Source organism: Geotrypetes seraphini, chromosome 2 (genome assembly GCF_902459505.1).
Source record: "Geotrypetes seraphini chromosome 2, aGeoSer1.1, whole genome shotgun sequence".
Taxonomy (NCBI): Eukaryota; Metazoa; Chordata; class Amphibia; order Gymnophiona; family Dermophiidae; genus Geotrypetes; species Geotrypetes seraphini.
Window position 1 is genome coordinate 70,127,230 of NC_047085.1, and position 25,110 is coordinate 70,152,339.

Below are 25,110 nucleotides of genomic sequence, written 5' to 3' on the forward strand. Positions count from 1 at the left end.
TGGAAAGAAGAAGGATACCAAATTGGACCAGTAGTGTGGCTGTATATGCAGTATATAAAGATTTTAATAAACACAAACATGTTTCATCTATTTTCCAACATCTCTCTCTCCTTCCCCACCACCTCAGGGTCCACCATCTCTCCCTTTCTCATCCCAACTACCCTCCTAACTAGTATCTCTATCCCCCTCCCTCCACACATCCCTTGAGTCCAACTTCTCTCCCTTTCTTTTCCCTCCCTCCCTCCATCCCATTGTCCACCAGCTCTCTCCCTCTCCTCTGTTTTCATACCCATTATTTCTTTCCCTTCTCCCCCACCCTTAGTCTAGCATATGCCCATCTCTTTGGACCCCCTTCCTTCCTCCCTCTGTGTACTTCTAATAGCTACACCAGGGGGCCCCCCCGAAGGCCTGCATGTTTTCCCCTTCTCTCCACTGTCGTCTGGCTTCCCTCTGGCCTCCCGATCTCGCTTTCAAAACTAATTACAGCCTGCAGAGGATCGCCCGTGCTATAGCGATCCTAGCAGGCTGACGTCAGCCTTCGCCACACATTCCCTCTGCTACATTACTTCCCTTTTTCTGATGTCACATCCTGTTTTGGTCTGGGATGTACCACAGCAGAGAGAATGTATGGCGGAGGCCAACGGCAGCCTGCTAGGATCACTACATCACCGGTGATCATCTGCAGGCCGTAATTAGTTTTTAAGGTGAGACCGGGAGACCAGGGGGAAGCCAGATGACGGTGGAGAGAAGGGGAAAACATGTCGGCCTTCGGGGAGCCCCCTAAAGCCACAGACCTGAGGGTACCCACAGCGCTGGTCACTATGCAGTACTTCCCGACCAACCCCTCCCCCCCTGTGAATTCTCACATCGGGCCAGTGACAGTGGACAGCCAGCAAGAGGCAGCGCTTAGGACAGGCTTTTCGCTGTCAGAGTGCTACCACTCTTGCTTTAGGAGGCCCAAAGATATGCGGGAAGGAGGGTTGGTCATTGAATCGACCAACCCAATTTTTTAAAAAAATGAATCGATTCAAATCAGCGAATTGGGCAGCACTGGTTGAGGGTGGTTTTGTTTTTGAAAATTGCCCTCCCTATGTAAGTTTACCTATATTTTTGTCAAAACATTCTCAGAGTGAGGTCAGGAGATGCAACAATGTCCACTCTTCTACCTGTTAGTTTTTCAGAACACAGTGGGGATTACAACATGCTTAGATTTACATATTTAAAATTAAGATGTTTGCTGACCTGGGTTAATAAATAAGCCCCAAAGAGGACAGTTCTATGAAGAGGTGCCTATATTTAGATACTTGGAAGGCACCTATTTGAAACCTAATCTCTAAAGGAAAGTACATATTTATTCAATTATGCTAGTATTCTATATACACCCCCATATATGTCTATACACGAACACTTAATGCCAGCCCTAGAACTGATGCCTAGATTCGGGAGATACACATTTAACTTATAGGGCTAGATTAGATTCACAAAGCAAACCGATCGGTTTGCGACCCCTTTACGATCAAATTTCTCTCCGGCCCCATTCATTAACCTCTCCAGCGATCCGCTTCAAATCTGTGCATGCAAATGAGGAGAAACGCATGCAAATTGGACAGCGACGCGATTCATCAACCAAAAATTTAAAACTGACTGGGCTGGCTGATCAACTGAAGAAGCGACTGCTGGAGACCAGTCGAAAATGTCTTTCTGACTCTCCAGCTCCATAGAAGCCCTGCTCTGCCCCGATCTGTCTCCTGCCTGCTCGCCCCGATCTTCCAGCCCTGAGCTCCTACTCTCTACCATCTTCCCTGCAGTGTGAGCCCGTGGGTTTAAAGCAGCGGTTCGTGGTCCCAGTCATTCGCGGTATTTTCCGACCGTAAACCGCCAACAAGGAGAGGACAGCTGAAGAGGCAGGAGAGAGCAGCCGGAGCGCCGGCGAGTACAGGAAATCACTCGCTGTATACTCCGACTGCCTCTTCCTGTACTAAGTCGGGCCTTACCAATCAGGAGCTACTTTGGCACGCAGCTCTTAATTGGTAAGGCCCGACTTAGAGCAGGAAGAGGTGGTCAGAGCATACAGCTAGTGATTTCCTGTACTCGCCGGCACTCCGGCTGCTCTCTCCTGCCTCTCCCGCTGCCCTCTCCAATCTCCCCCTTGAAAAACCGTATTCTGGAACGGAACCCCCGCGAATATCGGGGGAGTATTGTACTGGCATTTACGCACTGTTAAAAACTAAGCTGTTTGTGGACGCTTAGCTGTAGAACCACTCCAGCTCAGTTTAAGTTTGTTCCTTATGGAAAATAGTTTCTGTATTGGTTTTTGGAGTCTACAAGAAGTTAGTTTTGTTCATCCATGTTGTGGATAAACTGTTTGTAGGAACTTCTAGGTTATGAATTGGCTGTTTGTTGAGAGTGAGTAATGTGATCATTTCATTTTGGAGTGTAGTTTGTTAATTTTAAGATTTGTATTTAAACTATGTATGTTTATTTTATGGAAACTGCTTAGATCTTAGGCAGTATATACATTTTTTAATAAATTATTGCCTCCTAAATCTATACAGCTACTTATAGAATGACCTCCCAAGTGTGTTATTTGAGCCGGGAAAAGTAGCTGCAGAGAAAGCAGGTGCACATCTCTGTGAATGCTTTATCTTTGGGTAATAAAGGTATGCTAATGCATTCTTATTAAGAACTGATGCAAAATCTATATGTTAAAGCACACAGACCCTTTCGTTCTATAACTTGGCTCCTACTATTAGACAATAATCCCCTAATTCAGGCTTGTCCAACATTTTTCTATCAGAGGCCACATTTGATATTTTGTCAGATTTGGAGGGTCATAACATCCATGTGCACGTGTACTCACAATCTCATTCTGGAGATCACATACTCGCACAATCTCTGAGAACACACAGAAATACGTTGATATTTTTTTATTGGATTGACTTAATACATTTTTAACTAGTTATGGATGCCAAAACTCATCTTCTTTCTCCTCTGTCCTATTAATCTCTTTCTCCTCAACAACGCATTTCCGATCCTATTAACTCTCTTCTTCCCCCCTCTTAAATTCAATCAATTTGTACCTCGCTTAATCTATTGTAAACCACATAGAACTTAACGGTATTGCGGTATATAAACTGTTATTATTATTATTAAAACCTCCTTCCTTAAATCTGAACAAGCATACTATGACAACACTATACTGTCCAGACCTGAAGAGGTGGTTTTGGCCTCTGAAAGCTAGTCAAAAATATTTAGTATATAAAAAGTAGTCACTTTATTTACCATTTTTATTTATTTATTAAACTTTTAAAGTGGATTAACACAGCAACCACATTATTTCATCCTAAATTTTTCTACTTTTTCTTTCTGGCCATTTAATATTTTTCTAATTGTGTTGACTCTCTCTGCCCCTGATATGCAGCATTTCTCATGTCTCTCTTGCTCTTTTTACCCCTCCCCCCTGCACCATTACCCCATCTCTTTCTCTCTCTCTCGCACCACATTCAACATTGTCCTGTCTCCTCTTTCCCCCCATGCAGTGCTGCCTGTTTCTCTCTCCACACCCCCCCTCCATCATCCAGTGTTTCCTCTCTCTCTCTCTCTCTCTCTCTCTCTCCATCTATCATCTCTTCTGTCTTGCCTAGGAGGCTCCTCTGCCCCATCATCCAGCATTGCCTGTCTCTCTGTCTTCCCCTGCCAACGTTTGGCACTGCCCCTGTCTCTCTGCCCCCTCCGCCCACTGCATCATTCAGCATTCCCCCTGCCTAGCTCTCTTCCCCTAAACAGCATTGCCTCTCTATCTCTCCCACCTCCTACTGTATTTCTAGCTCAGTAGTGTAGTAAGACCTCAATTTTGGGGTCATGGGTAGATCCATGTAATTCTAGACTATGGGGCATCCACGCTTAACTTTAGGTGTGAGGTTTTCCACCACGTTTTTGTAAGTGCAAATGGTTACAGCTAAAGTTAAGCATGACTTCACAGCCTAAGTGTTATTCTATAAACATCACCTAACTTTAGGCGCCATTCATAGAATAGCACATAGGCAGTTTTGTAGCACTGGTTTTTTAAAGCGCAATATATAAAATTCAATTCCAGGTTTGTGGGCCCAGGGTGGGCCTGGCTTTTGCAGTGTCAGGGAAGCAGGGCGAAATTGACGGCGGTGCTTGGGGTGGCAGGGAGAGAGAAAGAAAGACAAAAAGAAAGGGGGACAGGGAGAGAGAAAGACAGAAAGAAAGGGGGGCAGGGAGAGAGAAAGATAGAAAGAAAGGGGGGCAGGGAGAAAGACAGAAAGATAGAAAGAAAGGGGGGCAGGGAGAAAGACAGAAAGAAGGGGACAGAGAGAGAAAGAAAGAAAGGGGTGGGGGCAGAGAGAGGAAGAAAAAGTTGGACTCATGGAGGGACAGAGAGATGTTGGTTGGGGAATGGAATGAGGTCTGCAGGATAGGAAGCATGCAGAAGGAAGAAAGAAAGAAATATTGGATACACAGTCAGAAGGAAGTGCAATCAGAAACTCATGAAATCACCATACAACAAAGGTAGGAAAATTTTATTTTATTTTCAACTTAGTGATCAAAATGTGTCCGTTTTGAGAATTTATATCTGCTGTTTATATTTTGCACGATGGCCCCCCCTCTTTCTAAATCGCAAGGAGCCTATGAGCGTTGAGAGCAGCGTGGGGCATTCAATGCAGCTCCCTGCACTAAAAACCGCTATCGCGGTTTAGTAAAAGGAGAGGGGGTATATTTGTCTATTTTTGTATAGTTGTTACTGAGGTGACATTGCATATTTTAAAGTCATCTGCCTTGATCTCTTTGAAAAAAAAAATGAATATAAATTATAATTAACATTTTCTCTGTGTATAGTGTACTTTGTGTTTTTAAAAATTTTATTGTTGGTAGATCATTTTGACTTGGTCATTTTAAAAGTAGCTCACAAGCCAAAAAAGTGTGGGTACCCCTGCCATAGACTCTGCAGCTGCTTCACAGTTTTGAAAATTGCTCATGTAATATAGAAGGATAAGATGAGGGGAAAAGAACTAGGTAGTAAATTTATTTACGGTATTTTAAAAATTTCTATACTGTCTAATTCCTAGGCGGTTTACAAAATATCCACATACATAATAGCTTGGTGCCTTTATAGAATAGCACTTATTGTGAATTTTTCTGGGCAGCTAAATTTGAGCGCCATTTACTGAATCTAGCCCTATGTTGCCTGAATTATGGGGAATACCTACAGTAGCTGTTGAAAATAATTGATTATGGGTGAAGTAACACCACATATCCATTAAGTTGTAGGTTCACGGAATTGTAGAGAGCTTTGGAAACATAGAGGGGCATAATCAAAAAAAGCGTCTAAGTCCCCTTTTGGCCTAAGTCCTTAAATGTTCAACGCAGAAGCAGGGAAAGAGTCCATAACCAACCCAAACGTCCTTGTTTTGATTATGGCCTTCCTCTGCCTAAACGTCCAATCACCACTACGTCTAAAAGTACACCCACATGACGTCTACACTTTTCAGCCATAATGAAACAAAAAAATGCCTAAGCCACAAACATCCTACAGAAGGGCTTTTAGGCGAAGGAGGAGCCAGTCCTTCGCCTAAAAGCTGGATTCTGTAACCGGTGTCTGTCAAAAACAACACCGGTTACAGAACCCCTCCCACACACACACACACAACGATCCTGGCAGGAGGGTGCCCAAGCCCTCCTGCCATGTCGATCCGCGACCCCCCCCCCCCCCCCCCGACAACATCGGGGAAAGAGGGAGCTCAAGCCCTCTTGCCCCGCCGATTAACATCGGGCCAGGAGAGAGCCCAAGCTCTCCTGACCCCGGCGACCTCCCCCCCCGCCGCTACTTGAATGGGCCAGGAGGGAGCCCAAGCCCTCCTGGCCCTGGCGACCCCCCAGCTGCTACTCGTTCGGGCCAAGAGGGAGCCCAAGCCCTCCTGGCCCTGGCGCCCCCCCCCCCCGCTGCTACTCGTTCGGGCCAGGAGGGAGCCCAAACCCTCCTGGCCCCGGCAACTCCCTACCCCCACCCCGCACTACATTACGGGCAAGAGGGATCCCAGGCCCTCCTGCCCTCGATGCAACCCCCCTCCCCCCAACGACCACCCCCCCAGCTGACCCCATGACCCCCCCACTCCATCCCCCTTCCCCGTACCTTGTTTCAGGTGGCCGGACAGATGGGTGCCAAACCCGCCTGTCCGGCAGGCAGCTAACGGAAGAATGGGGCCGTATTGGCCCAGCCGTCCCAAAGCCCCGCCCACAGGTGGGGCCTAAGGTGCCTGGGCCAATCAGAATAGGCCCGGGAGCCTTAGGCCCTTCTTGGGGTTTGCGTCGAGGGCAGGAGGGCCTGGGATCCCTCCTGCCTGTAATGTAGTGCGGGGTGGGAGTAGAGGGTCGCCGGGGCCAGGAGGGTTTGGGCTCCCTCCTGGCCTGAACAAGTAGTGGCGGGGGGGGGGGTCACCAGGGCCAGGAGGGCTTGAGCTCCCTCCTGGCCCGAACGAGTAGCGACTGGGGGGTCGCCACGGGCCAGGAGAGCCTGGGCTCTCTCCTGGCCCACTTGATTCGGGGGTCGCCGCAGGCCAGGAGAGCTTGGGCTCTCTCCTGGCCCAATGTTAATTGCGAGGGTGGGGTGTTGGATCACGGCAGGAGAGTTGCCTTATCTCCCCTACCGCGATGCCATCACTCCTCTACCGGAACTGCCGCGACCTGTGGCAGGAGAGATAGGGCATCTCTCCTGCCGCGGGTTGCGGTAGTTCGGGTGATGGCATCGCAGTAGGGGAGATGAGGCATCTCTCCTGCCACGATGCTTGCGGTGGGTAGGTTGCCGGGCCGCTGAATTGCTGGCGCCAGCGGCCATCAGCTCAGCGGCCCCTTTTTCGGCACTTAGACCTGGTTTGATTACGTCTAAGTCAAAAAGGTCTAAGTGCCGACTAGGCAACCTATAAATGTTTTGGTTATACCTGTTGTACGCCTAGGTGTAGGTCGGCCCACCTTCCGCCCACTGCCCGCCCTTTCCCATCATCTAAACATACCTCTTTTCTCTCTGTGCGTTTAGTGGCAGGGGAAAAGGCCTAAGCTGTTTTTAGATACGTCTAAAAACCAGCTTTGGTTATGGGTACTTGGACGATCAGGCTTTTTGATCGTCCAAGTAGCCATTTAGGACACTTTTTAGATGTTGTTTTTTTTTTTTATTATTATCTCCATAACTCTTAAACTTAATGGAAAAAAAAAATCAAATGTGATACGAGGGGAAAATGGGAGAAAAGACTCATTGGGTTTGAAAATGGGCCAAATAGCATCATAGAATTCTGGAGAAATAAAATCTCTCCTCAAAAATGGCTCAATGAATTTCCATGGGAGAGGCAGTTTCAGCAGGCCATCCAGTTACCAAGATGATCCAGGCCACCCAAATAGTAGACCAAAAATTAACCAATTTTTAAACTGGATATTTAGCCTAAAATTAGATTTGGGATGGATATCTGTATAAAGTTAACTGAAGATGTGTGGTTTATTTCACCTGGACATGGTTGAATATTGACCTCTATAGTTTTAAGCATCTTAAAGGACACAGTTTTACTAAAGTGAAATGTTTTTTGTTCAACTAAAAGGTGGGACAGTCGCAATTTCAGGAATATATCTCATGGTGACGTTTTCTCCTTGTGCATCTCAAGAAGTCACTGGAGTGAAAATACAGCAGTATCTGATCCGTTGGGAGTTCATGCTCTATCTGGTAAATTTGCTCTCCGGGTTACTATCTACTGTAGTTCTCATTTTTTGTTAGACTTTTCAACAAATGCCCATTACAAGTGCTGCCCAATTCACGATTCGGTTCACCGATTCACTTCGAGTGAATCGATTTAAAACAAACAAACAAAAAAATCCCCTCCCCCCCCCCGATTCGCTCCCCTCACCCCCTAAAGCAGGAGCGGCAGTGCTGACTCTTGCAGGTCAGCCGCTGCCGCACCTGCTTTAGAGGGGAGGGAGAGGGGGGAGGGTTAGTCAGGAAGTGCTGGTGTTCAGCTTCCGCCCTGGCCTCCCGCGCACCATTTACCTAATATCAGTAGGCTGCAGAGAAGATCACGGTGCTAGTGATCTTTGCAAGCTGCCATCGGTCTTTGGAACTGTTTTCTCTGCCGCGGTCCTGCCCCTCCTCTGATGTCAGAGGCAGGATCGCGGCAGAGGAAACATTTCCAAAGACCTATGGCAGCATGCAAAGATCGCTAGCACCGTGATCTTCTCTGCAGGCTGCTGATATTAGGTAAATGGTGTGCGGGAGGCCAGGGGGAACACGCAGGCCTTCCTGGGGGGGGGGTGCGCAGTCCTTTGGGGAGTTGGTATAGGCCTGCAGGGGGGACAGGCAAGCCTTAAGGGGGATCAGGCCATCAAGAGGGGGACAGGCCTTCAGGGATGGTGGCACAGGCCTTCAGGGGGTGACAGACCTTCAGGAAAGGGGGGGCTCTGGTGTAGAAGTACACAGAGGGAGGGAGGGAAGGGGGCTTCAAAGAGACGTGCATATGCCGGACTTTGGGGAGAAAGAAATAATGGGTCTAAAAACAGAGAGGGAGAGAGATGGTGGACAATGGGAGGGAAGGAGCAGAAAGGGAGAGAAATTGGACACAAGGGATGGTGTGGAGGGGGGATAGAGATACTGGATAGGAGGGTAGTTGGGAAAGAAAGGGAGATATGCTGGACCCTGGCAGTGGCGTACTAAGGAGAGGGGGCTGTCCGCCCCGGGTGCAAGCCCTGAAGGGGTGCTCCGGCATCCGTTCCCCCCCCCCCCCCCGACTTCTGGTTCTTCCCCTCTGGCCTCTCCGCACCATTTAGAGTAGCGAAGCAGCCTGCAGCAAGATCGCGATGTCAGCGATCTTGCGCTGCTTCGTGCTGTCCTCCGCCGCGGTCCCGCCCCCTCCACTGACGTCAGAGGAGGGGGGCGGGTCTGCGGCGGAGGACAGCACAAGCAGCTCAAGATCGCTGACATCGCGATCTTGCTGCAGGCTGCTTCGCTACTCTAAAGGAAGGAAACTTTGTTAACCTTAGCATTGACCTTTTGTAACAGTGCTGCTTGTGTGGCATTAGGCTATGTAGTAATCGAAAGAAAAAACCAGACCTTTGCACATTTTTGCACTATAGGTGGGTGTATGAGGAGATTCACATTTCCTGCACAGCTAAGTCCATGTGAAGTTCCCTTGTGCTGTATTTGACATCTAGCAAGGTCTCTGTTTGGAAGGAAAGATCTCAGCTTAAAAATGAAGTGGCCAGAAGTTATGGTAAAAGCAGATAGCTTAGCTGGTTTTAAGAAAGATTTGGACAAATTCCTGGAGGAAAAGTCCATAGTCTGTTATTAAGACATGGGGAAGTGTCTGCTTGCCCTGGATCGGTAGCATGGAATGTTGCTACTCTTTGGGTTTTGACCAGGTACTAGTGACCTGGATTGGCTACCATGAGAATGGGCTACTGGGCATGATGGACCATTGGTCTGACCCAGTTAGGCTATTCTTATGTTATGTTCTCATCTGTAGGGGCCTTTGTTTTCACTTTTTATTTTAATGTATTTTTTTTCTGGGAACTTATCAGTGTTTTTTATAATGGGAACAAAAATGGAAGAGAATTAATGTGTGTGGAATGGGGGGGGGTAACTAATTTCTTCAGCTAAATAATTAAATCCACCTCAACCAGACATAGGAGAACTCGCATACCATTCACACACCCTCCAACCAAAAACGTCAAAAGAAAAAAACTGTTCGACAACCTCCTAGCCATTCAAGCTGCAACACTCGACCCCCAACTCTACAACCTATTGACCTCGACCACAGACTACAAAACCTTCAAAAAAGAAATAAAAACCCTTCTACTCAAAAAACACATAAAACCGAACTAACACAATCAGAATTGTCCCAAGCATCACCTGCAATTACTCCATATGTACTTCTCATGTCATGACAATTCAGACATAATTTATGTTATGTTTGGAATAATGGTTACATATATGAGGTTCAATAAAAGAATATTTTCACTCCCTGTTTCTATTCTGACCATTTATACCATTTCATGGTTATTACAAAAAAATATTTTTTACATGGGGGGTGGGTGGGGGTGTGTCAAAAAATGATGGGCCTCGGGTGCCACATACCCTAGGTACGCCACTGGACCCTGGGATGGTGGGGAAGGAGGGAGAGATGCTGGATGAAAGGGTAGTTAAGAAAAGGTGGATCTGTGGATGGAGACGAAAAAAAGGAAAGATGCCAGACCTCCGGAGGAAGGAAGGGAAATAGAAGGGGAAGGACAGAGATAGAAGATAGATGGTTAGCACGGAGAAAGAAGAAAGAAGAAGACCCTGGCAAGCAAGTTATCAGAAGACAACTAGAGCCAGGGACCAACAAGATTTGAATAATGACCAGACGACAAAAGGTAGAAAAAAATAATTTTATTTTCTGTTTTGTGATTACAATATGTCAGATTTGACATGTGTATCCTGCCAGAGCTGGTGTTAGACAATGAACATGAGCTAGGCCCTAACAGAGAGAGGAAAAGTCTTTTTTGTTTATTTTGTTTACACCACAGCGCCAGTGTGATTAGGAGAAGGCAAAGGGGGTGAAGAGGCTATAAAATAAACCCACCAGGATGTTTGAAAAAAACATCCAATTGGGCAGGAAAATCGAATCGAAAAATCGATTCAATAGGCTGAATCAAATTGAATCGAAATTTTTTTCCTGAATCGAGCAGCACTACCCATTACCAACTGGGGTTTACCAGAATAAAAACTGTGGAGTCCCAGGCCTCAGTGTGGGTAAGGGACTGTGGAAATCTTAATTTCAAGGTGGAAATGCTGGAAAACATGACCAGAAGGTTTAATCTTCAGATTACAAACTTTCCAAAATTACCACTTACTCAAGCGCAACATATGTTTAAGAAATATTTGAATGAAGTCTTGAAAGTTCCCGAAATCTCTTATCCACCTCTCACTAAAATATACTATTTACCAACTGGACCGCCTGCTCAGAAACCAAACCAGTAGAATCTTTCTGCTTACAGTTTGGATTTGACAAATTTCCTTGATATTGAGATACCGGCAAATGCTACACTGCTTGTACAATTTGCTATTGACGCTGACAGAGAATGGATGCGTAAGTTGTTCTTTAAGTTTAAGGATATACCATTTATGACTAAACTAGTGAGAATGTATCCTGATGTGTCACGAATAACCCAAAAGAGAAGAAAACAATTTCTTATTTTGAGACCAAGGGTCTTGCAGTTAGGTGCGACGTTCATACTCAGATACCCCTGTAAATGTGTGATGATCTATCAAGGGAATAGATTTGTTTTGTTTTTTTTGAACCTCAGCAGCTGATAAAGTTTATTTCTGCTAAAGAGCAGGTTACAGTAAGCCCCCCAAACCACCTCCAGAATCCCTAGACCCACTTATCTACCACCCCAATAGCCCCTATGGCTGCAGGAGCCACTTATATGCCAGTAAAAAAGGGTTTGAGAAATGCTGTTGATTGTAATTTTTCAGAGAATATAGTCCTCACAGTCAGTGTGATGGCCGTGTTAGTCCACTCTTCAAGGAAATATGTAGAAATAAAACAAAAACATAAAGGAAAAAATATACCATTTTGTATTGGACCAACTTAACGTAGTTTATGATTAGCTTTCGAAGGTAACCCCTTCCTCAGATTTCTGATCTGAGGAAGAAGGGGTTTCCTTCAAAAGCTAATCATAAACTACGTTAAGTTGGTCCAATACAAAAGGTATATTTTTTTTCCTTAGGGGTCCTTTTACTAAGGCACGCTAGCCGATTTAGTGCACGCTAAACGCGAACGCGTCCATAAAATTTAATGGGCACGTTAGCATTTAGCGCGCCTTAGTACAAGGACCCCTTTATGTTTTTCTTTTATTTCTACATGTTACCAATCTAGGTTAAATGAAACATATAGAATGGAGGGGTTATCCAAAGACATTACATAACGTCCCCCTAAATTAATATACTGTAATCTGCAATTTCTGTGTCGCTCGATGCCTAATCAGGTTCAAGGTAACTTACAACTCAAGCGAATCGCATTATGAGTAGCGATGCAGCAAGTTCAAAGGCAATTTCCAGCTCGAGGGTATCGCGTATATTTAGGGATGTGGCAGAGGATTGCATTGTGGATAGAGGTACAGCAGTGGAGTGTAGGAAAAGCAAGATATTATTGGAGATACTGGAGGGGGGTGATGAGAGGATCTAAACATGGGGAGTTATTTGGTAGCATCCTTATATGTATTTTACTATAGGCTCCATGTTCAGCAGAGCCATTTGTAAACTCTCCAGCATGAGTGTCCCAGTTCATATCTCGGAGTCCAACGCAAAGTCGGGTTTAAAGTGTAATACTAGGAAACTCCTCACTGGATAAAAATCACAGAGCAGTGAAATCCATAAAAATGTCCTACTAATGCCAGCTGATAAACACATCAAGACCTGGTTTCTATCCATAAACTCTTGTAATATGCCAAGCTTTTAAAAGATGCTTTAAAGCACCAGTAATTAGCTGCTATTCTTATGTCTTCTGGAATAGTATCTCAAAGTTTTGGCCCAAATAGAAGAAAGATCTGTTTCTTGTGCATTCTAACTTAATTTTATTGCCTTCATGGAATGAGACACTAGAGGAAAATAAATCTGTACATGAGCATACAGTCAGTAATGAACATCAAACTTTTTAATGTTTCCAAAGGCTATATATGAAGTATTCTGTATTAAAGAGATTATATCTGTGGATTTTGCAGCTATGCAGGCTGTCTGAAAACTGCTCTCCAAATAGATAATGAAATTTATTACATATAGGGTAAGGAACCTGTTTTGAAGTAGATTGAGTCTCGCTGTTTACCATGTCACATAGACCCTGTGGCCAACTTTCAGCTTTATTACCATTCAGGTTTCCAGTTCTTTATTTTACAAGGAACATATGTTTTTAAAAATCCTCTTTATGCTAATAAGACACAAAGATTAAAAAAAAAGAACAAGAAATAAAACCGAGAGAACTAAATTAGAGCATTCCTTCAGGGGAGGAAAGATTTATGAGAACAATTATTTGGTTATCCAGTTTCCTGATAATATGCTGCACTGTGAGCAGAATGCACATAATAAAATGCAGTAATTCTCTTTAGAACTGTCTGTTATGTGGTGAGTACAGTATATTAAAATAAAAAGGATAGCAAAGACATTTTTGAAGACTCAAAACATTTATTACCCATTTATAAAGGGAGTGAAGGAGCAGCCTACTCAGAGAAGTAGTCTGAGAATCAGAAAAGCCAGGATTCAAAATCTCACTGACATTCCTTGTGATCATGAGCAAATCACAACTCTCCATTACCTCAGGTAGAAATGTATGGGGTAGGTGCCGCTTACGCGCATCAGTGGTGCTATTAATTGACAGGGGGGGATTCATGAAAGGGCATTGGCATGTTCAATCGCATTAGCGCACGCTATCCGCTAAAAATGCTCATTACATTCCTAGGGGCGTCTAGTGGTTAACACACACTAATGTGCTTAATGCCCTTTAATAAATTCCCCCTTAAGGGTCATATTCACTAAGCAACATTGTTAATGGCCAATCAGGGACTTCTTTACACTCCTCCCTAAGGAAGTCCCTGATTGGCTGAGGCGCCCCAGGCCCCTACCTAGGGAGGAGTCCGAGGCGCCTCAGCCAATCAGAGCCTTAGGTCCCTCCCCATGCATCACATGATGCACCGGGGCATGGTCTAAGGCTCATACTGCGTAGCAGCCCCAGAGAGCAGCAGGAGCAAGGAGGACTTTGCGCTTCCTCCTGCTCCCAAAGATGGTGCTATCACGGAGGGAGGCCTAAGGAGCGGGAGGGACCAGGCACCCCTCCTTCTCCCAACTATTTTAAAGGTACGGGGAGGGAGGGGGGTGGGTGCAGGCCAGTCCAGCCCGAACAGGGGTGGGCTGGATGGGGATGTGGTGGGCCGGTCAAGGGGTGGTGGGAGTGGGACCCTCGCACCGGGTATTTTTTGGTTCGGGGAGGGAGAGGGGAAGGGACACTTGTTGGGAGAGGGAGGGGGTTTAATTTTTTTTTTAAATCGGGCTGATATTTTGCAGCAGTAAAGCACAAAATATCAGCCCGATTAAAAAAAAAAAAAAAATCTAAACAGCCGGCAGAGCCCTGACAGCAGTGACAGGAGACTACTTCTCCTGTCACTACTGTCGGGGCTCAATCTGATCCGTGCGGTCAGTTGGGGGTGTGCCTCCAATCGCCCCTATTTGCATGCAAACGGTTGGCGAATTGGTCTGCCTGTCTCCAATCGCACACGGATCGGATACGGATCGGAAGGTTAGGGAATCTAGCCCTATATGCTCTAGGTGCTATTCTAAACGGTAGCTACTAAATGCCATAGAACCTGATTCTATAAATGGTGTCTAGGTTAGGCATCCTAATAGCGGATGTCTTGTAACACCTAACCTAAATCTACATGTAGCTTAATCTTATTTTAATTGGTTAATTGGCATGGTAATTAACCACGCCATTAAAAAATGATTTAAAAAAATAATTTAATTGATAATTAGAGCTACGCACAGATATCCTTGTGATGCCTAAGTTCAGATGCTCTCCGACGCCTAACAATGCCTGCCTGAAAAGGGCATGGTTAAGGGCGGAGAATAGGCATGGTAAATGTAGGCGTCACTAGGCACCAGTAAATTAGATTAGGTAAAACCTGGCCTAATATACCACCACCTACCTCAACAATACCTAGCGACGCCTAAGGATGCCTAGGCACCTAGTGGTTGATTGACAACCATATGGACCGGCGCCTATAAGTTAGGCGCAGTTTATATAATCAGGCCCAGAGGCAAGGATTCTGAAAGTGGCCCCATAATTAGCAGATGTCTGAAAAAATAGTGCTTTTCGCACTCTGATTATGATGCCATTTTCAGAATTGTGGCCTGCGTCGAAGGTAGGTATTGGAAATATATTTATTTATTCAATTTTCTATACCGTTCTCCCAGGGGAGCTCAGAACGGTTTACATGAATTTATTCAGGTACTCAAACATTTTTCCCTCTGTCCCGGTGGAGCTCACAATCTATCTAATGGACCTGGGGCAATTGGGGGGGGGGGAGAATTAAGTGACTTGCCCAGGGTCACAAGGAGCAGCGTGGGTTTGAACCCACAACCTTAGGGTGCTGAGGCTGTAGCTTTAACCACTGCGCCACACTCTCCCCTAGGATTTTACAGGCCTGCATTTCCTGCACCTGCCTTCCACATAGAATCACGCTTAGCAGCACAAAACGTCAACCCTGCCCATAACCAAGCCTCTTTTGATGTTTGGCACCACTGAGCGTCTGCAAAGACACGATTCCAGCGCCATGTTTTGTAGGCACCTTGTGGCACCTACATTTTTTCTTTTATAATGGCATGGTCAATTACCATGCCATTACTAACCAATTAAAACAATTAGGCATCAGTAAGCGCCTTCCTAACAGTGCCGCTTTCAGAATCTGGGCCTTAGTGCCTAACTGGAAGAGGTTGTACTCATGAGTGGAACATTAGCAGGCATGTCTCTCAATTTTACACATAGTTTACAAAATACTATAAATTTAGCAAATCACATGGCACACCTAGGCTTGCACACTTATACCTCCCTTAGACATGGCGTAAGTGGGCATGCTTAAATATGAGTCTGCCAATGCCAGTTTTATGAGAGCATTCTATAACAGAATCTTGGTACCAAGATATTGTTATAGAATTGATGCTAAGTGTACAGCTTTGGGGGTGCAACAATTGAGACACCAGTTTGTTGGATTATAAACTCTGGAGACAGGGACATATTTACTGTACCTGAATGTAACTCACCTTGAAAAACTGAAAAGGTGTGAGCTGAATCCAAATCTTAAGGAATTAACATTGTCTACTCTTTTTATTCTCAGATCTTAGAAATAATCGTCTTCTGCGTTCTTCTGTATTTCTATAAAGCAAAAGATAAGAAGCATATTGTGATAGTATTGATGCTGGTAGCATTACTTGGTAAGACATCTTCTTTGTTTCCTTTTGTCTCTTTTCCACAATTGCTTGCCTTATATGTTAAAACAGAGTAGGCCCCTGGTCTGGAATTCCTCCAAGCGCACACATGATACATAAGCATAGCCATACTGGGGCAGACCATCAGGCCCAACATCCTGTTCCCAACAGTGGTCAATCTAAGTCGCAAGTACCTGGCAATCCCAACAGAGTAGAATAAATAAGCTGTGGATTTTCCCAAGTTCACCTTAACGGTTTATGGACTTTTCTTTTAGGAATTTGTCTAAATCTTGTTAAAAACCTGCTACCTTATTTGCTTTTACCTCTGGCAACGAATTCCAGAGCTTAATTACACTGAGTGAAGAAATCTTTTCTCCAAGTTGTTTTTTTTTTCACACACATGTGGAGATTTCCAAGCTGAGGGCTGTATTGAAACCAGATACAATGGAGGAGGAGGCTAGCTGAATTCAATAACAGCTATTTATTTCAAAACAGTAAACAAACACATTGCTACATATTGTACATATTACATTAACATTGATCTTTTATAACCACAACAGGCAAATAATCTTGATTGAATGGTTGGTCTAAACCAGGGGTGTCCAACCTGTGGCCCATGGGCCGCAAGCAGCTCAACAAGGAGTTATGTGTGGCCCAGCTTTTCCCTCCCTTCTGTGCCTCCCTCTGGGTAGTTTTCTGGCCAGCTCCCTTGCTGCAATTGTCCGCGGGTGGTGGCGGATCCTCATGCATGATCTGCGGCTGTGTCAGAAGCGTTCCCTCTGACATCACGACATCAGAGAGAAGGCTTCTGAATCAGCCGTGAATCACACGCGAGGAGCCGCCGCTGCCCGCAGATGACTGCAGCAAGGGAGCCGGCCAGAAAATAAATACTCGCTGGGAGACACAGAAGGAAGGGAACGCTTCCAACACAGCCATGGATCACGTGAGGAGCCAGCCTCCACTGCCCGCAGAAAAACAGTTGCAGCATGGGAGCCAGCCAGAAGGTAAATACCCGCCGGATGGAGGCACAGAATGAAGGGAGGGAGAAGGTCGTGTTGGGACTCGAGAAGGAGGGAGCACAAACATTGAAAAAATGATGAAGGAAGGAGGGAGGGTGCATGAGCCATAGGATTGGAAAGAGAATTAGTTGTAGACAGACAAAAAGCAGAAAGAGAAACTGGGACCAAGATAATGGAAAAACAAAATATCCAGATAACAAGGTAGAAAAAAATGGTTTTATTTTGAATTTATTAACTGGAATATGTTAGCTTTGGGATATGTGCATCACAATTATTTTTGTACTAGTCTTATAGCCCGTTACATTAACGGGTGCTAGAATATATGTGTCTGTCTTTATTTCTTTCTCTCTCTCTCTCCTTAGCCGCTTTCTGTATTTCATAGAAACATAGAAATAGATGGCAGATAAGGGCCACGGCCCATCTAGTCCCACGTGTCTATCCCATTTGGTCTTAAAATCAGGCATGCTGCTGGCCTCAATAACCTGAAGTGGAAGACTATTCCAGCGATCAACCACCCTTTCAGTGAAAAAGAATTTCCTGGTGTCCCTGTGCAGTTTCCCGCCCCTGATTTTCCACGGATGCCCCCTTGTTGCCGCGGGACCCTTGAAAAAGAAGATATCTTCTTCCACCTCGATGCGGCCCGTGAGATACTTGAATGTCTCGATCATGTCACCCCTCTCTCTGCGTTCCTCGAGTGAGTACAGCTGCAACTTATCCAGCCGTTCCTCGTACGGGAGATCCTTGAGTCCCAAGACCATCCGGGTGGCCATTCTCTGGACCGACTCCAGTCTCAGCACATCCTTACGGTAATGCGGCCTCCAGAATTGCATACAGTATTCCAGGTGGGGCCTCACCATGGATCTATACAATGGCATAATGACTTCAGGCTTACGGCTGACGAAACTCCTGCGTATGCAACCTATGATTTGCCTTGCCTTGGATGAAGCTTGCTCCACTTGATTGGCAGTCTTCATGTTATCACTGAGGATCACCCCTAAGTCTCGTTCTGCTTCAGTTCTTGTTAGGATCTCGCCATTAAGGGTGTAAGTCTTGCATGGATTTTGGCTGCCCAGGTGCATGACTTTGCATTTTTTGGCATTGAAGCTGAGTTGCCAGGACCTAGACCAGTGCTCCAGTAGGAGTAGGTCGTGCATCATGTTGTCGGACATTGAATTTATGTCTGTTGTGCTTTTGCCCACTACATTGCTTAGTTTGGAGTCATCGGCGAATAATGTTATTTTACCTCGCAGCCCTTTTGCCAAGTCTCTTATAAAGATGTTGAATAGGATCGGGCCAAGGACCGAGCCCTGCGGCACTCCACTGATTACCTCCGTCATTTCGGAGGGGGTGCCGTTCACCACTACCCTCTGAAGCCTACCTCCAAGCCAGTTCCCAATCCATTTCATCAATGTGTCCCCCAATCCTATAGAACTCATCTTGCTCAGCAAACCTGTGGTGTGGTACGCTATCGAATGCTTTACTGAAGTCCAGGTATACGATGTCCAGGGACTCCCCAACATCCAGCTTCCTCATCACCCAGTCAAAGAATCTGATCAGGTTGGATTGGCAGGATCTCCCCTTAGTAAATCCATGTTGACGGGGATCCCGTAGATTCTCCTCGTTCAGGATCGTATCCAATTGGCGTTTGATTAGAGTTTCCATTAGTTTGCACACTATTGATGTGAGACTCACCGGTCTGTAGTTTGCTGTCTCCATCTTGGAGCCTTTCTTGTGGTGTGGAATGACGTTAGCCGTCTTCCAGTCCAACGGGACGTTACCCGTACTAAGGGAGAGATTGAAGAGCGCGGCTAGCGGTTCTGCCAAGACATCACACAACTCCCTGAGCACCCTGGGGTGTAGGTTGTCAGGCCCCATTGCCTTGTTAACCTTAAGCTGTCCACCACCACCCCTTGCCTGCTCCCCCTGTCCATTCTCCCTTCCTTTTACCTCCTCTGTGTCCACCACCACCCCTTCACTGCTCCCCTTATCCAGCAGCAGCCCTTCTCCCTTTGTTTTACCTCCCCCCTGTCCAGCAGCACCCCTTTCCTGCTCCCCCTGTCCAGCAGTAGGCCTCCCTTCCTTTTTCTTCCCCCCCTGTCCATCAGCACCTCTTCCCCTGTCCAGCAACACCTCTTTCCTGCTCTCCCTGTCCAGCAGTATGCCTCCCTTCCTTTAGTGGTTTAGCCCGTTACATTAACGGGTGCTATAGTAGATGTCTGGCTGGCTGGCTTTTTTTTATTTGTCTTTCTCTCCTTGGACACTGTCTGTCATTCTTTCCATTCAGTGTCTGTCTCCCTCTCTCTACCCCTTCCATCTACTGTTCAAAACCCCTCTGTCTTGCCCCTTCCATTCACTGCCCTCTCTTCTCTTTCCATCCAGTGTCCACCCTCTCTCTCTCTCTGTTCCATATGGCATGTACTCCTTCCTTTCCCCTTGGTTTGGCATACCTTCCTCCTTCCCTCCATGCCCTGCCATCTCTTCTTCCCTCCAAGCCATTCTCTCCCCCTCTGCTCCCTTTCCTCCTTGAACTTCATCGGGCAGCAGCAGCAGCCGCATTCACAATTCATTGCTGTTGCCGGCTTCAGGTCTTCCTCTCTGGTGGGTCCTGTCTTCATGAAAACATGAAGTAGGCAAGACCCGCCAGAGAGGAAGGCCTGAAGACAGCAACAGCAGCGAATTGTAAATGCTGCTGCTGCCCGAAGCACCAACCGCTTCTCTCCTCTCCCAGCCCAACCCCCACTGACTCTCCTATCTCTCCGTCCCATGTGACCCTCCCAGTGAGTGACCTTAACAACAAACCTCCTTCCAGTGTTGGCAGCCGCGAGAGCCGTCTAGTGAGAGGGATACCACTGTACCACCAGGCTTTGTTAAAAAAAATTACCAACGATAGCGGCAGTGCTGGGGGGAGGGATTGAAAAGGTGCAGCAGTGGCAGTGCTGGGGGGGGTTTGAAAAGCTGCTCGCACCTGACCTGAGTGAGAGTCGTCAATTTCGGTGGTTTAAATTTGTCGCGGCAGCTCCTATCTCGATCCCCGCCTTCATAAACTTCAGCCGTGTTTTTAAAAAAAGTATCAGCGATGGTGGCAGTGCTGAGGGGGGAAGGTTTAAAAAGGTGCAGCGGCGGCGGTGCTTCGGGGGTTTGAAAAGCCGCTCGATTTGAACTTCGGCCATGAAGTATGCCGCCTGCATCGACTTTGGCTATGGAGTATGGGGTTTGCGACAGAGGGAACTTTGTAAGCGCGCATGCGTACACTTGCCGGCCACAGCCCGACAGATCAGGGATCAGGGAACACGGCGGTAAGAATACGCATGCGTGCTTAGCATTTTATTATATAGGATTCAGTGGCGTAGTCATATACTGTACAGCTGATTTGGGGGGGGGGGGACTGGAGCTCAAAATTAGTGGATGGGCACCAAAGTTTCTCCCTGCCTGAGTGCAATTTACAAATACTTGAGCTATTGGGGATTCCCAAGCCCTGCCAACTGAAGACATCTTTCTCCAGTCTGGCAACCCAAAATCTCCAAGCTTTGCAGCCAATGGCAATATCCTCAAGCTGCCACTGCTTTCATGCATGCATGAAAGCCAAGGTAGGGGGGGGCATGGAGGAAGGAAGGCAGGTGCTCTGCAATATTGCTGCAAGCTGCAGAACTTGGGAAGTTGGAGGGGAGGAGGTGGCCGTCAGTTGGTGAGGCTTTGGGATCTCTACTTGCTACAGCAGGGGAGATGTTCATTTTGAGGGAGCCTAAGTTCAAAGTGGGAGGCCCAAAGAAGCAGTAATATTTACCCTGACTGAACGATCCTCTACGTGTGCTGCTGACAGCTGATTCAGCATCCCCGCTCTGATGAGGCTCACCGTAGCTGTAATAGAAGTGAATGGGAAACCCAGGAGCGCACATCCCTGCTCAGAGTGGGGATGCGGAAGCCTGTGGCTGCTCCCACTGTCCATGGTGCACATGGAGGATCACTCAGTCAGGGTAAGCGTTACTGCTTTTTTGGGTTCCTTTCCACAGTGTCCCTTTAATGAAGGTTTATTATTAGATACGTACATCTTCTATATTAGTGATTGAAAATTTTGGACCTGCTCAGCCTTTTTTTTTGCTCATCAGCTAGTGTTAGTGTTTGTGCGGCCCCAGAAATTTTTTTTTTTTTTGTCCAATGTGGCCCTGGGAAGCCAAAAGGTTGGACACCCCTGGTCTAAACAGTAATGATCAACAAATGTACAAAGATCACTCCAAGTTGCCACTCGGCATCTTGTAATGGAACATTTCTTAAATAGGCAACAGTAACCAATTATGCTCTAAGTTTATGAGCAATTACTCTAGGGTTTACTGGCTAATTCATATAACAATATGATATGCAATCTGCCAACCAATTGGACATCGTCCTCTTGGAAACTGGTTTACCAAAAGTTGATGGACTGTATGACAAGAATAGTTGGGAAGAACGACTTTGCGAAGATGTCCTCAGTGCCTTGATCCTCCTTGGCTGAAGTTGTCCCGGTCGCTGGTCTTCCAAAAGAATAAAATCCTTTTGGGTTGTTCCTTACACTGGGTTGCTCCGATACACTGGCCTCTCGAGAGGCTGAAGGGGAGGAGGCCTAACATCAGGGCTCAGTGTGACGTCTAGCCCAGGGGTATCTGCCGAAGCACTCCTCTCTGCCGACGCACCCAACGGGCAATTCCCCGAACAAGCCTGCTCGCTTTGAAGACGTCTGAAAATGTCTTCAACTGTGAGAACCGTGGGTCCTGAGTGCTGGGAGGCACCACCAGAGCTCTTGCCCCTTCTTTTCAGCATTCTTCGATATGGTAAGAGAGACACACTCAGGCGATCTGTCAGCATTCAGATAGCGGCAGCCATCTTGGATCCCCAGCCATTTTTTAAACAAAGAGACAAGTCATTTTCCTTTTTTGAAAAAGGTCATTTTCACTACTGGATTTTGGGATGTTTTCTACAAACATCCAAACTTTGATATACATGTATCAAAAATGCCCACATGTTTTGTTTTTTTTTAGATGTAGTGACCAGAATTGCACACAACATTTGAGGTACAGTTGTTCCATGGATCAATATTGATGGTGTGCAATCAGGGCCTTCAAGAGATTCAGTGAATCCCCTGAAGGCTGAAGCAATCACAGCTGCTGGCTCCTGTTCCTTACCTCTGGTCCTCAGTGTCGATGTTGTCAGGAGATTCATTTTCTGGCATGCTTTTTTTTTTTTTTCCTTGCTGCAGTTTGATTGGTAGATCAGGCAGCCAGCTCAACCAATAAAATTGCAACAAGCGTCTCCTATCTTCTTTGAAACATGACAGCAGATAAAGGCCAAATGGCCCGTCTAGTCTGCCCATCCACAGTAACCATTATCTCTTTCTCTCTCTGAGAGATCCCACGTGCCTATCCCAGGCCCTTGAATTCAGACAGTCTCTGTTTCCACCACCTCTTCTGGGAGACTGTTCCACACATCTCCCGCCCTTTCCGTAAAAAAGTGTTTCCTCAGATTACTCTGGAGCCTATCACATCTTAACTTCATCCTATGCCCTCTCATTGCAAAGTTTCCTTTCAAATGAAAAATACTTGACTTGTGCACATTTATATTATGTAGGTATTTAAATGACTATCATATCTCCCCTCTCCCACCTTTCCTCCAAAGTATACAGATTGAAATTTTTAAGTCTGTCCCCATATGCCTTTCACGAAGACCACACACCATTTTAGTAGCCTTCCTCTGAACCGAATCCATCCTTTTTATATCTTTTTGAAGGTGCAGCCTCCAGAATAGTACACAATATTCTAAATGAGGTCTCACCAGAGTCTTATTCAGAGGCATCAATACCTTCTTTTTCCTACTGGCTATACCTCTCCCTATGCAACCTAGCATCCTTTTAGCTTTTACCGTCACCTTTTCACCTGTTTGAGCACCTTAAGATCATCACATACAATCACACCCAAGTCCTGCTCTTCCATCGTGCACATAAGTTCTTCACCCCCTAAACTGTACCATTCCCTCTGGTTTTTGCAGCCCAAATGCATGACCTTGCATTTCTTAGCATTAAATTTTAGCTGCCAAATTTCAGACTATTCTTCAAGCTTTGCCAGATCTTTCTTCATGTTATTCACACCATCTGGCGTGTCTACTCTATTGCAGATTTTGGTATCATCCATAAAGAGGCAAATCTTACCCAACAACCTTTCAGCAATATCATTTATAAAAATATTAAAAAGAACAGGCCCAAGAATAGAACCTTGAGGAACTCCACTGGTAACATCCCTTTCCTCAGAGCAATCTCCATTGATCACTACCCTCTGTCGCCTTTCACTCAACCAGTTCCTGACCCAGCCCGTCACTTTGTGACCTATCCCGAGGACACTCAATTTATTTATTAGACGTCTGTGTGGAACATTGTCAAAGGCTTTGCTAAAATCTAAATACACCACATCTAGTGTACATCCTCTATCCAATTCTCTGGTCACCCAGTCAAAGAAATTGATCAGATTTGTCTGACAAGACCTACCTCTAGTGAATCCATGTTGCTTCCAGTCCTGTAATCCACAGGATCCCAGAAACTTGACCACTCCCTGTTTTAAAAGCATTTCCATTAATTTGCTTACCACTGAAGTCAGACTTACCGGCCTGTAATTCCCTACTTCTTCCTTACTTACACTTTTGTGGAGAAGGACCACATCTGCCCTTCTCCAGTCCTCCGGTACCATTCCCGACTCTAGAGACTCTTTGAAAAGGTCAGTCAGCGGAGTTACCAGAACTTCCCTAAGTTCCTTCAGCAACCTCGGATGTACACCATCCGGCCCCATCGCTTTGTCTACCTTTATTTTAGCTAGGTCCTCATGAATAGAACCCTCTGAAAATCGATCAGAGTCTATTACTCCTCCATCCCTATTCACGTTTGCCTTCTGCAGTCCCACTCCTGGCGCTTCAGCCATGAACACAGAACAGAAGTATTTGTTAAGCAATTTGGCCTTTTCTTTATCAGCTTCTACATATTTCTCCCCTTCACCTTTGAGTCTCTCAATTACACTTTTGCACTTCTTCTTATCACTAATATATCTAAATAATGTCTTGTCTTGTCAGCTATTTTTTCTTCCATTTGCATCTTTGCTTTCCTGACTTTCCCCCTTTTGTACCTGTATTGAATTTTGTATGTATGTATTATTTTGTATTAATCTGTCAAGGTGTTTTCCCCCATTTTTAAATTTGTAATACACTTTGAAATATTTGACAAATGCGTGCACATCAAATTTTAATGAAAACTTTAACTTGAAACTACACCACCAGCCTCTCTTAACTTTCCAGATATTTTTGCCTGTTTTCCTCTTTCTGCGATCTTTTGTAGTTTATGAAAGCTAATCTCTTTATTTATTTATTTAAGTATTTATACACCACTTATAACCTAAGTAGTGTACATTTTTTCCTATCTGTCCTGTCAGGCTCACACTTTATCTAATGTACCTTGGGCAATAGGGGGATTACTCCTTTTGAGAACCAAAGCGGCCTTCTTTTCCTCTTACTTTTACATACTTGCCTCACAAAAAGGTTTGTCGCCATTACAATCACTCCTTTCAGTTTTGCCCCCCGGAGGTATATTTTGAGAGGAAAATTTTAGAACTTCAATCAAATATTTCATAAAAGCATCTAAAGGAGAAATCCCAGATTTTGGAAAGTTCAAGAAATGAAGGTTCAGTCTACTATTATAATTCTCTAGCATTTCAATCTTCTTGTTAATTACTTGATTATAGATGTTGAAACATCTTTTCAAGTTCTCATTTCTTCTCATCGTCATAAATTCATTTTTTATCCTTGCCAAAGTTTCTGATAAGGTGTCAATGGTACTTACAACAGAAGGTATTTCTTTAGTTGAAGTGTCCACCTTCTTATCAAGTCGCTGGAGAGCATTCCAAAGTGCACTGCCTCAGGCATTTTCTTGCTGAAAATAGCAGACTGCTCCGTCGATTTTCTAAAGTGCCCCAATAATCCCCCTGCAGAATCGTCCCCCTAGGAGGCCTCCAATTCAGCGCCTTCCGCCAAAGTGAACCCCTTCATATTCACAGGGGACATGGGACGAGGCGG

At 45.6% G+C, this 25,110-nt stretch overlaps 1 protein-coding gene across 3 annotated transcripts in view; it reads left to right on the forward strand.

The window, feature by feature from the left end:
* Nucleotides 1-25,110, forward strand: part of NIPAL2 (NIPA like domain containing 2) — a 112,549-nt gene that overhangs the window by 47,128 nt on the left and 40,311 nt on the right. For all 3 annotated transcript variants that reach the window (XM_033934918.1, XM_033934917.1, XM_033934919.1), the window contains 2 exons: nt 7,611-7,732; nt 15,922-16,018. In XM_033934918.1, coding sequence (XP_033790809.1) covers nt 7,611-7,732; nt 15,922-16,018 — 219 coding nt within the window. The remainder of the gene's footprint in view (nt 1-7,610; nt 7,733-15,921; nt 16,019-25,110) is intronic.